General features: G+C 37.1%; 1 protein-coding gene across 2 annotated transcripts in view; it reads right to left on the reverse strand.

The window, feature by feature from the left end:
- Positions 1-14,794, reverse strand: part of SPATA17 (spermatogenesis associated 17) — a 228,590-nt gene that overhangs the window by 66,483 nt on the left and 147,313 nt on the right. For both annotated transcript variants that reach the window (XR_001895561.2, XM_003893103.4), the window contains exon 9: positions 703-835. Coding sequence is in view for 1 of the 2 variants with exons in the window: in XM_003893103.4 (XP_003893152.2) it covers positions 703-835 (133 nt within the window). In the remaining variant the exon portion in view is untranslated. The remainder of the gene's footprint in view (positions 1-702; positions 836-14,794) is intronic.

Here is a 14,794-nt window from a genome sequence, read left to right on the forward strand (position 1 = left end):
TTATATGAGCAAACAGGGAGATGGTACCTGCCTACAAGCCAGGAAGAAAGGCCTCACCAGAAACTATGTTGGCAGTTATCTCAGACTTCCAGCCTCCAGAATTGTAAGAAAATAAATGTCTGTGGTTGAAGTTAGTCTATGGTACTTTGTTGTGGCAGCCTGAGTACAGACTAATATATCACACAAGTGCCACACATACGTGCTGTACCTGCTATGCAAGTGCATATGACACTCAGGAGTTGCACATATACATATATGCATGTTAAATGTATGTTATACACCATGTTTTATATAATGCATGTCTTCTCTCCCCCCTTCTTTATTTAGCTATCTATAAACATACATACATAGATTGAGAGAGAGCAAACAAGCCCTGATCTCCATGCCCGAGAATTAGCTTAACTCCATTCTGTGACCTCGTACTCAAGCCCTCACCCTGGTCATATGCCAATGCCAGTGATCCATGCCTTTGACCCTAGGGCAGCTAAGTTATAGCTAAGTCATAAAACTTAGGAATACAATACTGAAAAAAACAATCTTACATAGGTCAGCAGCATCATCTGTACCTAAAACAGCTGTCTATAAATAATTTTGTTACCATAAAGGTCTTAATTGTAATAAGAATATTTATACTTGCTCTAATTAATGTATATTTCTAGCTTTTAAAAAGGAATAACTTTTTAAAATGTTTTGTTAACTCACCTTGTCACAGATCCATTTCTTAGGATTTTCACTTCGGAATTGTTCTTTGTGAGAAATAGGACAATACTTGCTTGATAAATGCATTGATGGGATGTACTTTTCATTTTTATGGTATGAAGAAAATGGCAAAAACCTGAAAGAAATATTTAGGAGCTATTCTTAACTTCATTTTTAGAGACACTTGATTTTTAAAATAAGGCTTTGGAGAAGTACTATAGTACAGTGAAAATAATACATGATTTAGAATCAGAATACCTAGATTCCATTTCAACCTCTGCCATTGATTACCTGTGTTAATTACTTCTATTAATCTTTATTTTCTATTCTGCAAATGGAGATACTAAAATGTTCTTCACAGAATTTTTGTGAGTCTCAAGTATTTTATATAGAGATAATGCTAAATAATAAATTTATGAATTAATTATGCCAAAAAACTCAAAATTCATCATATAAATGAAAATGTTCTTAATTTTAAAATATTATCCCTAAATCAAAAGGACAGCCAGTACAGTCAATTCTCATTGAAGTAGGCTTTCTTCAATTTTAAGTCACTTGAATAATGGTGGCATTATTGGTAGCAGTAGCAGTTACGAATAATGGGGCCTTCAAGTCAGCCAGACCTGTAATCACACCTTAGCTTTGCTTTGCTAGCTGTATTACCCTATGCAAGTTACCTGAATGAGCCTTGACTTCCATATAGGGTTATTACAATGAATGAACAACTTAATTTATGTAAGGTATTTAACATGGAGGCTGAAAAGATTGTGTCCAATAAATAATGTCGGTGCTAAAAGCAGATGTAAAAATCGAAGGAACCTGTTGCAGCAACCATTATCATTATCATCATCATTATTACTTTAGATATTTTTATGATCAACAGAAAAGACCAAACTTTTAAAACCCATATAAACTCTCACAGAACATCTAAGATTGTGATATGCTTTTAGTGTAACCCAGATCCCTCACCAAAACACACTGAAATAAGAGTAAAGAAATTTTTTTAAAAGTTATAAACCTATAAGAAGAAATAGGACAGAAAATAAGAAAGAGCAATTGAAAACACCAATTAATTTTTAGCAGGTGGAAGGAAGATAGAAAATTCATAAATGACACAAAAGTGTTAAGAAAACTGAAATCTAGGTGCCAGAAGAATGAGATGTCAAAGAGAAACAGGGCAATTTGTCCTGCAGAACCAGGGAAAAGCTCGGGAAATAAATCTACAATTATTCCAGAAAGTGAGAGAAGGAATGAAGCTGAAAACAGCTGAAAGCTTATGTAAGGAGTAATGAAATCCCCAGGTCCATGTCCCAGTCCATGTATCCATAAAAGCATATTCTCAGAAAAAATTTACACCAAAAAGCTCTAGTCTCAAGGAAAGCATGTACTGAGGAAGGCTAAGGGGAGGCACCAAATGGAATATGTAGATTTTAATCCAAAGACTGGCCATTGAACTCTTTCCTTGCTCGTCTCTTAAGTGCACTGGCAGCTTGGACTTATATCCTTCAGAAGACTGATTGCATCTTCTGAAAAGATATGACAGTTCTTAGAGAAACGAGTTCAAATATCAACAATTTGGGGATGTTTTAATTAAAAGGGTGTATCAGAGTATAATAAAATCTATCAAAAAGCCACTCTTTTACACCCATAGAGTTTCTAATCTAATTTTTACATTTTCCCTTTTAATATAAACTTAAGAATGGTTTACCAGTGGGAAAATAACCAATGTGGAAGAAGGACACAAATCCAAACATAAGGAATAAGCTAGAGGAAACAGACATCATGATGCAGCAAAAAGGAGTAAATTCAGAAATTTTTAACACATATAATCAAAGGAGATATGGTATTAATGAAATAAAAGTTGGAAGGTTTTTTAAATAAAAGAAACATTTAGAGAAAAGTGGAAGCTCTGGGAAATAGAAACTATATATAGCAAAATAAAATATTCTCCTAAGAAAAATATTCTGAAATTCAGACTTTAAAAAAAGTTGAGGTTCAACATATATTTATTGAGCCATTACTATATGCCAACATTTTCATATAGATGATCTCATTTAGTTAAGATAAAGAAAGGTGTTTTTAAAAATCTAAATTCAACTGAAAATTATTATTTTTGTCATTTAATAAACAGAAAAAGTAGCATTCTTTCATCAATTTTAACACTTCTCTGCAATTTCTTTTTAATATTTATTTAAAAATTCTTAATATTTTCCAAAGAAAGTATTTTCTAACACTATTTAAAATAAAAAATAAACAGAATACAGAGCTTTGAATTATACAAAGTTACAGAAGCATGTATTACATATGCACTTGGGAAAAGAGCTCTCATATAAGATAGATTATGGTCCTTCCAGTGCTAATTTGCACATGGGATGGACATCAAACACAAAAAAATTAATGTAGCCCCGATGTCCCTGAGTATACAAAGGAGGTGCTGTGAGCCGGCTGCTGCACTTCCAGTTTTTATCACTTCTGAATTGCATTTTAATAGTACATTTTTCTTTTGTGTCTGAACAAAATTTGTCTTCTCAAGGGAATGGATGGCTGAAACAAGGCTGGAAGACTGGGTACTACCCTGCTCATGAATGAACTCTACTTTCATTTAGCCATCATGTTTCATGAAAGTAACACATATACATATTCTTAATTGTACATATATATGTGCATGTATGTATATTCAAAAATATTTAGATATTTTATAATCTTTAAATAACATTTATCTTCAAATTAGGAAAAAAATATTTAATTCACAAATCAGATTTGCTCTATAAAGTATAAATAGCTACTAACATTGAAAAAGTCACTTTAGTTTATAATAAAATTTTATGTGGTTATCAATTACTTTAAAACTATGTTCTTTTACCAGTTTTTAATATGTATTCAGTTGTGCTCATGCTTAGAGTGAGTACTTTTCAATCAACTACACTTCATGTTAAAGAAAAGTAATACATGTATTTACCTGTTTTTTTTACAATCTTATCAAAGACATAGATCTGGCAAAAATTCTTGAAAGCAATGTAGAGATACAGTAGTATATACAAACAAGTAACAACTTGAATGTCTGGGCAGTTACGGAAGAATTGGTAGAGGTCTCAGGAAGCAAAAATTAAAAATAGTTAATTAGCTTCCAGGAAAATAGGTCCATTGTAAATATATTATAGTCTTTGTACACTGAGTACATGTAATATTATTTTGTCATTATATACATATATGTATTTTCCAAATAAGGACACTAACAAATGACATTTATTGTTTTTCTGCCTTATAACTCTCTTTAATTTTTCACCTTTTATTAAAGTCCTACTATTGTTACACATAACTCTAGGTTTTCCATCAGTGCATTTATTTCACTGTCAGATAATTGAAATCTTCAAATTATGAACCTCTCCTGCCTATTGAATCAAGCCTAAATTCTCCAATCTAGCCTTCAGGCTTTTTCTAATGCACTTGATCTCTTCAGGCTGTTCAGCCACTCCCTACCTGCTGTTCTCTTGATGTCATTTGCCTTTCTTCTCCCATCCTACCTCTATGCCTTTGTTCATGCTCTTCCTCCTGAAATGCTGATCCATGCACTACTCCTCTTTCAAAATCCACTTTAACATCCAGCTGTCCCAGGTGCCTAATCTACCACTCCAACTAACACTGATTTCTCTATTATCTAAATATTTATTCATTGAACATTTTTTTGAGATGGTGCAATTTCGGCTCAAGGCAACCTCTGCATACCAGGTTCAAGCGATTCTCCTGCCTCAGCCTCCCGAGTAGCTGGGACTACAGGCACACGTCACCATGCCCAGCTAATTTTTGTATTTTTAGTAGAGACAAGGTGTCACCATGTTAGCCAGGATGGTCTCTATCTCTTGACCTCATGATCAGCCCGCCTCGGCCTCCCAAAGTGCTGGGATTACAGGCGTGAGTCACCGCACCCTGCCTCATGGACCAACTCTTAAATGAAATAAATTTATGTACTAGGCACTTTGAAAAATACAGGGCTGGTCAGGGTGGCTCATGCCCGTAATCCTAGCACTTTGGGAAGCCAAGGTGGGAGGATCGCTTGAGGCCAGGAGATCAACATCAGCCTGGGCAACAAAGTGAGAACTCTTCTTTAATAAAAATTTTTAAAAATTAACCAGGCGTGGTGTTGTGCACCTATAGTCCCAGCTACTTGGGAGGCTAAGGCAGGAGGATTGCTTGAGCCTGGAGGTTGAGGCTGCAGTAAGCCGAGATTGTGCCACTGCACTCCAGCCTGGGTGACAGTGAGACCTTGTCTCAAAAAAATTTAAAAAAAGAAGAAAAGAAAAATACAGTGGTATAATGAGGGAAGATGCAGTATACCTGAAAGGAATTCACCTTCTAGTAGCGGTATGAAATGGGACAATAAACACAAGTAGAATGTGATAAGTTTTGTGATGGATGTATGGACAAGAGTCAATTAATGCAAAGAGGAAGATTTGCGTTTGCATAAACACGTGTGTGTGTGAGGGTATAGGGAATTACTGGCAGGGAAATGGAGGGTGGGGCATGGAAAAATTATCTTCCCAGACCATGTATGCCAGAACTGAGTGTTGAAAGGCTAGTAGAGTTCAAGTTAAGAATCTGGTGAAGCTATTTAAGGTGGGAAAAACAACATAAGCAAATATATGTAGGTGAGTTAGAGCATAAAACGGAATGCTGAAGAAACTGAAAAGCATTCAACATAGTTAGTTGAAGGCAACAAAGTAGATCATGAACAGCCTTAGTGGAGATAAGATTGTCTGTGAAAACAATCCATGGAGGCTGGGCATGGTGGCTCACAGCTGTAATCCCAGAACTTTGGGAGACCAAGGCGATGAGGTCAGAAGTTTGAGACCAGCGTGGCCAACATAGCAAAACCCCATCTCTACTAAAAATACAAAAATTAGCCAGGCATGATGGCAGGTACTTGTAATCCCAGCTACTCGGGAGGCTGAGGCAGGGAGAATTACTTGAACCCAGGAGGCAGAGGTTGCAGTGAGCTGGGACAGCCCCGCTACACTCTCGCCTGGGTGACAAGAGAGAAACTCCGTCTCATACACACACAAACACACACACACAAAAGACAATCCATTGACAATAATATATTATAGATTGATATAAACAGTAAAACATTTTTCTTTATTTTTACATATGCATGAATTATGACTGTCCAATAGGATAGTTACACAATCTTCAGTGGATTCTGCCTTAGGTAAATTATTTCAAAATAGACATAGCAATAGAGATTTATAGATATCAACAAATGGCTATGGAACAGGTAAGTCTCAGACACCAAACGTCCTAGATCAGCCCCCTCTCAGTTGAAGAGCTCCCAGTGCAAACTATGTATTAAACATAAAACAGGATAAAGGGATACTCTATCACAAGTCAGGAATTTGGTTCCAGACTGTAATACATTCTCCAATGAGCTATACAATAGCATACAAATAGTTCTTTCATCTAGAATAGAGGTAGGAGAAATAGCAAACTAGAAGAAGTTTCTCTAAAAATTTATAGCAGAGCTTGTATAATCCTCCACTTTATCTATTTGCTTATCTTAAAAATTTTAAAAATAGAAATGCGGTCTCACTATGTTGCCCAGGCTGGTCCCAAACGCCTGGCCTCAAGCAATCTTCCTGCCTTGGCCTCCCAAAGTGTTGGGATTACAGGTATGAGCAAACCGCGCTCGGCCAATCCAACAATTTCTAATGTGAGGACGGCTCCTGGACCTGCCCTCAGCATCTCAACGGCTAACAAAAATCAGAGGTGAGCTTACAGATAGCACAGTTATCTCTCCAGGAAAAATAGCCTTACTGTTTCCTTACTGGCAAGTCAAAGGAAAGGGAGAGACGGGTAAGGATTCTTCCCATAGGGAGAAAATCCAGGGTGACATTTTACTACTTAAATCTCCTGAGAAGTCAAAAGACAATCTAAAGACAGGGAACCCCACCACTGGAACCACCATACCTTGTAGGACAGATCATAGCAGCCCTGCTCTTCCTTCAGCTGAATGGAGACAGTTGGAATGGGGTGGTGGTGGGGGTTGGGAAAGGGGAGGCAAAGGGAGTCTTAGGCTTCTCCTAGAGACAGCCCTGGTGATACCGAAAGGGATACTCAGTTCTGGATCTGTATTAGGTAAGCAAATATTAACTATATAATAAACTCTTGGTGACTTGATTCATAGTTAATTCAATCTACCAGATATGTCTTATTAACTACTATGTTCTATACATTGTACTAGACACTATGAGTATAAAAAGGTGAATAAGCAGATGCCCAAAGGCTCTTAGAATCTCATGAGGGAAAAAGACAACCACGACAGTATAAAGTGGGAGTTGAGGGTAGGATGGGCGTGAAGCTTTTGAGATAAAGGCAATAAAAGAAGCATATGAGAACAGAGAGCACGGAGGGCACTATCTAACCTGGGCTTTAACAAATGGGTCAGATTCCATTAGATGGAAATGGGAATCGAGGATGGGGATGCAAGTAAGGGATCCATATGAATAGATGCTCAGAGGTACAAGATTGGAAAACATATGTGGGCTCTTATAAGAACATAGCCAAGTTGCCTGGAAAATAGAATGCTGTTGCCAGGGTGCTTATATTGTCTCCTATCAGTACAGGTCAAGTTTCAGCAGTTTCATCTTGTCTTACTTAACATCTCTATGATGGATGTTGCATCTCTATGCAACTGAGAATATTAACCCAGTTGCAGATACTCCTGTCACACCCTGTAACCATTGTTGATGTGCCACACTGGCTCTCTCCTTGAGGGGCTGACTTGGCCACAGCATTACAAAGGCTAATAAAGACTGAGGATCAAGGTAGTTGCCCATTATCACATTCCTCTCTCTAAACTCTGTTGCTAAATTACATGCCTTATGATCCTTTGATGCCCAGAGAAGTCTGACATTTTCCACCTTTTATTGGAAGAGATTTCGTATTTATGAATTATAAAATAAGTACAGGACTCTTAAACGGTAAGTGACTATTGACACATTCACTTTTTCAGGTGGGAAAAGAGAAACACATACTTTTTCTTATTCTCAAAGTAGGTATAAAATTATTTACTTTTCAAGTTTCAAAACCTCCTATCCTTTATAGACAAGAAAATATAATGAGATAACAGAATAGCAAATAAGGTCTTATGAATTTTATTGTTGCAATATTTGAGTAATTGAACTTCATACATTCAAGTAGTAGTTTACTTCTAATAAGAGTGACTGTAAGATGCTATTATTTCTTTAGCATGCACTACTGGGGTAATACATGACAAAGAATCTCTTAGAAAATCAATAGTTTTATCTTTTAAATTACACAAAGTAGGCATATGTCAATTTTTTTTCTTATGCCAAAATTTTAGCACATTCTCAAAAGATCACGAGCTTCATTAATAAAGATGTTAGTCTATGAGCAGCCTCCTCATGCCAATCATTAACAACACTGGAAGGACAGGAACTCCTAAATAGGGATACAGAACGGGCTGGTAGGGGTCATCCCAGAATGTCTGCTTAAAAGGTCTATCTAAAATACTTGCCAAAGAAGGGGCAAGGAGTAAGAGCTTAGTAATGTTCAAAACAGAACAGTCATTTAAATTGGGATGAAGAAAAAAAGAATAGAAAAATTCCACTCTAGACTTACTAAGGGAAGGGAATCTGTACTCTGGTCTACAAAACTTGATTTGACAAGCAAAGACACCTACATTTAAAAGTTGGGACAGAGTTGATGAAAGAATGTAAAGAGGAAATATGGATAAATGACACTGATTTAATCTAATAAATGAATCAACAAACAGCAAATCTTTGTTATAAAAGTACACCTGCTCAAAAATTAATCTTACCTCTAATATTTTAACCATTATTATAATATGGAAAATAGTACATTTAGGCCAGGTGCTGTGGCTCACGCCTGTAATCCCAGCACTTTGGGAGGCTGAGGCGGGTGGATCACTTGAGGTCAGGTGTTCAAGACCAGCCTGGACAACATGGCAAAACCCCATCTCTACTAAAAATATAAAAAATAGCCAGGTGTGATGACATGTGCCTGTAATCCCACCTACTCAAGAGGCTAAGGCAGGAGAAGGATTTGAACCCGGGAGGTGGAGGCTGCAGTGAGCCGAGATCATACTACTGCACTCCAGCCTGGGCAACAGAGTGAGACTCCATCAGAAAGAAAGAAAGAAAGAAGGAAGGAAGGAAGGAAGGAAGGAAGGAAGGAAGGAAGGAAGGAAGGAAGGAAGGAAGGAAGGAAGGAAGGGAGGGAGGGCGGGAGGGAAGGAAGGAAGGAGGAGGGAAGGAAGGAAGGAGAGAGAAAGAGAAAGAAAGGAAGAAAGAAAGGAAGAAAGAAAAGAAAGAAAGAAGGAAAGAAAGAAAGAGAGAGAAAGAAAGAAAGAAAGAAAGAAAGAAAGAAAGAAAGAAAGAAAGAAAGAAAGAAAAAGAAAGAGAGAAAGAAAATAGTAAATTTAATGTTTTGAGGGCTGAGGGGCTAAGTTATAACCAGTTTATGCCTGATCTCATTATCAGATGACCCAGTTCTCATAAACTAATCATAAGCTTTTTTAAGGCAAAGCATTTTGAAAGAACATGTAATTGGAAATATACAAATTATTTGGCAACAATATTTGAAATAGGATGAGATATGTTTTACACTTGTAGTAAGTATAATTAATAATGAATAATTTTGCCCCTTCTGAAAAAACAAACCATGTTATGGCCCATTAAAACGGGCCATAAGATGTTGAATATTTGTCCTTTATAATACAGAATAGTCTGAGTTCTAGTAAAAGGTCCGCAAATAAATAACAGTCTATTTTTCATTACCTTCAATATGAAAAATAAAAAGTATCTTTACTGTATGTATTAACCCCCTAAATGTCCAAGTAAACTTAATATATAGCTCATTAGTATGAACAGAAAGATTTCAAAATATAGCTTAGATTAGTGGAGGTTTTGTTGAAGAGATATTAATAAAATGAGCAACAATCTGGAATAGAAATTAGATAGACTCCCTTTATGGTTGAGGACAAACCATAGCTATAAGTGCTTAATACACACTGTATTTTATACTTAGAGTAGAATTCATAGTACAAATTTAAAACTCATGAACTATTTAGGCAGCAACATCTCCCCCCCCAGGGTGGAGGCAGAAATGTAATGTTTAAATGTAAAGAATTCAAGTGACAAGACTATCTGTTCAACTAAACAGTAAGCTGATATTGCAAGCTTCTAAATTTAACTGGAAAGATATTTTTTCCCTTTTCCTTACATGTTTCTTAGCTTAAGAGTAATACATTTCCCTGGATTTATTATTATTATTATTATTAACAATCTCAAATCATCTTGGCTCAGTAATTTCATTATGTATTTTTTGCAGACTTCACTTTATTTTCTTCTGATTGTGAACAATATTTTTAAAATCTCTGCTAAAAGATACTGAAGCTAAAGGCCTCAGCTAAGTAGCATTCACATAGGCTCTTCTTTTAGGCCATTTACATCAAATGTTTTAAACTAACAAAATTTCAAAAACGGCTAAAAATGATGAACTTAGATATTTTAAGGACTTATATAAATCACTTAAAGAACATAAACTTCTCACGCCTGTAATCTTAGCACTTTGGGAGGCCAAGGTGGGTGGATCACTTGAGCCCAGGAGTTTGAGACCAGCTTGGGCAACGTGGTGAAACCCCATCTCTACAAAAAATGTGAAAATTAGCTGGGCGTGGTGGTGGGAAGGTGTAGTCCCAGCTACTAGGGAGTTTGAGGTGGGAGGATTACCTGAGCCTAGAGGTCAAACCTGCAGTGAGTCATGATCATGCCACTGCACTCCAGCCTGGGTGACAGACTGAGACCGTGTCTCAAAATAAATAAATAAATAAATAAATAAATAAATAAATAAAGGCAAGAAATACATCAAACTATATCCAGACCACCGTATTCCAAACTATGGTCTGGGGATGAGATGAGGGGTCTCATGGCCAACTAGGCCATTTGCTCCATGAGGTCAACAGACCTTTGTCACTGGGGGTGGTGGCTCACGTCTGTAATTTCAGCACTTTGGGAGGCCAAGGTGGGTGGATCACCTAAGGTCAGGAGTGCGAGACCAGCCTGGCCGACATGGTGAAACTCTGTCTCTACTAAAAATACAAAAATTAGCCAGGTGTAGTGGTGGGCACCTGTAGTCCCAGCTACTTGGGAGACTGAGGCAGGAGAATCAACTGAACCCGGGAGGCGGAGGTTGCAGTGAGCCAAGATGGCAACACTGCACTCCAGCCTGAGCTACAGAGCAAGACTCTGTCTCAAAAAAAAAAAAAAAAAAAAAAAAAAAAGAGAGAGAGACTTTTGTCTGTCTTGTTCATTGCTACGTTCTCAATGCCTAATGCAGTACCTGGCATATAGTCAGCATGCAATAATATTTGTTTAGTGAATACATTTGCAAAATGCTACATATTGTATTATATTTCCCCTCTTTGATATTCACATCAAATAAAAGTATATTTAAGACTGAGAAGCCCTGTAAGTGCCAAAAATCCATTTAAGTGTTTTCAATGTAATTTTCCCCCAAATTTATTTGAAAGAAACTCATTAACATTAGTCTTAAGACTAGTTTTTTAAGAGACATAATTTGGAAAATCATGTTCATAGTAAGAACAACAAAAGGAAATATAAGCCTATTACTGAGACTGTTAGTGTAGTATTAATAAACACCAAAGAGAAATCACAACTGACTTCATTTTTTGGCTTGACTTGTTTTTAGTGAGAATGATTTTTCTGATCTGATGTGTTAGGCTAACACAAGCAAAATCTAGTTCAAGCTCAAGAATCAAAATTCAATCGTAGAAAACCTCTTAGCACTTACTGTTTGTCAACTATTGTGCTAAGTGCAGTGCATAATTCAGGGACTCTGTTGTTGAGAAGCTTATCCTCCAGAACAAGGCTCTCTTATTTTTCTGTTGAAGGGCCAGGCAGGTAACATAAATGAGTCAGATGTAAACCAAAGATTCCAAGTTTTAATCAATTGTTGCCATGTCAGACTGTGAACCTGCTCCTTCTAGATCTGATTTTTGCTATAAGCGGTAAAATCTAGATTTGTAAATAATTTAATTACCATTTTAAATTACTTTTTAATGTATCTAATTTTTAGAATATTGTGGGATCCAAATACAACACCCCCGGGAGGCTACATGCTGCTCACAAGCTACTAGTTTGCGATTTCTGGTTTAGAATTTTAAAGTGAGTAGCTCCGTCAATGATTTTAAGGTCCCTGACAAGATAAATTATATCTTAAATTACTGTGCAAACTTTTGTATGACATCACCAAATCACCATTAGTTATTCTTGATAAATTGTGAACGTACCAAAGATGTAACAAAATGATTTTTAAACAGAAGACTATAGATTGTACAATATATAGAGGGCTTAATGTGATGTTAATTCCCAAAGAAAATACAGGAGAAGTAACAACTAGGTGATAGTTACAGGGGAAAGTAAAATCTACTAATGAATGACTTGCCAATAGCCAAATCCTAGATATCCTTTTTAGTTTTCTTTCTTTCTTTTTCTTTTTTCTTTCCTTTTCTTTTTTTTTTTTTTTTTTTTTTGCAACAGTCTCATTCTGTTGCCCAGGCTGGAGTGCAGTGGCGCGATCTTGGCTCACTGTCCACCTCCCGGGTTCATGCCATTCTCCTGCCTCCACCTCCAGAGTAGCTGGAACTACAGGTGCCCGCCACCACTCCCGACTAATTTTTTGTATTTTTTTAGTAGAGATGGAGTTTCACCATGTTAGCCAGGATGGTCTCGATCTCCTGACCTCATGATCCGCCCGTCTCAGCCTCCCAAAGGGCTGGGATTACAGGCGTGAGCCACCACGCCCAGCCTCCATTTTAGTTTTCACTGAATTTGAACTTGCATCAAGCTGTTCATCCACTTCTTGTAGCCATCCTCTTTGATTTGCACAATCTCTCCTGGTTCTCTTTCTTGCTGTCTCTGTTTCTTGACTGACTCATCATATTCTGCCAATATCTGAAATTAATGACTCTTAACCAGAACTGTGCATTTGAATCATCTGGGCATATTTTGCAAATATATATGCCTACTGAACCAAACTATCTGTGATTGAGACTTGGGAATTCATATGTATATAATTTTAAACCTCAAGGTGATGCAGTTAAGCAATCCTGACTAAAAACCACTGCCCTAACATTAAAACAATTCCTACAAATCTGTAATTTTCTCTCTATATAGTTTCTCCGGAGGGATTATTCCACCACCAAAGTTTTAACTATCACCTCTAAACTGATGATTTCTAAATCTTTATCTCAATACACAATATCTTTCTTTAACTGAAGAACAGTATTTTCAAATGTTCACTATGGATATTTACCTTGATACGCTAGAGGCACCTCAAATAGAACTGCCTCCAAATTAAACTCACACCCAAATCCTCCATGCTATCAAACTTGCAATGCTTCTTATATACTTTTCCTTAGGTAAGTCAGAACATCACCCTCTAGCCAGTCACCTAAGTCAGAAGCCATCAAGTCAGGGCATGAGAGGACGTTCCTGCCTGTGCTCTCAATCTGAGGAGGTTCTTGCTTGTGGCTCTACGGTCACAGAAAAACTGTATTTGATATAATGTGACACACCCTCTCCTAGACCACAGTTGTGGTCTATTAGTATGTTAATAGACCTTTAACTTAACCCTATTTATTGTCTATTTTGTTCCAAGCCTATGGCATACATGAGCCAATTTGTCAACATAAATTGAGCAAAACAGATTCTCTCTCAGAAATTTGAACTGAAAAACAGAAGCAGCTGTGGGTTCTAGAGCTGGAAGGTTATGTTGAATTAGGGATGGGTGGTAACTAAGTGAAAGCTAAAAATTTATGGGAAAGAAAATTCATGATTTACGAATCATCAGAGAAGCTAGTCAGCAGAAAGAAGAAGCAGACGTGCAGAGGAAAGCCGAGATGCCACTAGAAGAACGCCATGTCCCTAGAGCCCCCTACTCGTCTTAGTCCAGTTTTCCCTTGGGTCTTTACATCTCTATAAAATTCCTCAATGTATCTTTTAAACATCCCCTTAGAATCTGGAGTTTCCTTGAATGGATCTTTGTTCTTTGCAAGTAAGAAAGCTCTGAGACAGTGATCCTAAATGCATCTGTGCCTCTGACCACACCATCCAGACCATATCAGGCTTGCCCCTAAATCTGATTTAGGGTTTATAGCAAACTTGTCCAACCCATGCCCCGTGGGCCACATGCAGCCCAACACAAATTTGTAAACTTTCTTCAAACATTATAAAATTACTTGTTGTGATTTTTTTTTTAAGTTCATCAGCTATCAGTAGTGTATTTCATGTGTGGCCCAAGACAATTCTTCTTCTTCTTCCAATGTGGCCCAGGGAAGCCAAAAAACCTGGTTATAAGATCCTACCTGTAAAGTGGCTTGTCAACCTTTCTCTATCCTCCATTACCAGCATCTCAGCTCTGCGGCGAGTCCTCCTCATCTCTGACCTGGACTGTGGCCCCAGTGACTCTGGCCTCTGTCCCCATTGACTCCCATTTCTAAACCATCTCCATAGCTAACAGAGTGATATCTGCAAGCTATCTGATCTTTCACTCAGGGCCTAAAACACTGTGCTGGTCTTATGAGTGTCTCTACAGCATAAAGTCCAAACACTGAAAGTGTCTTTTTATGACTTGTCTGATTATATATACTAAAAGTACATATTCTCAAATGTATCACTGAAAGTATTCCAAATTATCAAATTATATAGATTTTTAAAATCTTAAACTTCTTTAGACGCAGGTGTCTGTAAGAATAGAATTCTAGTATTCTGTGGTCATTTACTTAAAAAAGCTTTTTGTTTTTCTTTCAGAGAAACAGTGGACAAAAAGAGAGCACAGTTCTCACTATACAGCCAAAGTAATACAGGGCTCTTCTGTAGACAAATTCTAGAACTTCTTAATTATACACAGGCTTATTATCTATATCCCCAGTGTTATAAAGTACCAGAACTTCATTAGAAAAATTAAGCTGGAAAAATGAAGGCAGCACTTTGTAAATTTCCACTGGAAATTAGCTGGGAGAGGCAGAGGAATACTG

This window comes from Papio anubis, chromosome 1 (assembly GCF_008728515.1).
Source record: "Papio anubis isolate 15944 chromosome 1, Panubis1.0, whole genome shotgun sequence".
In the NCBI taxonomy this organism is placed as follows: domain Eukaryota; kingdom Metazoa; phylum Chordata; class Mammalia; order Primates; family Cercopithecidae; genus Papio; species Papio anubis.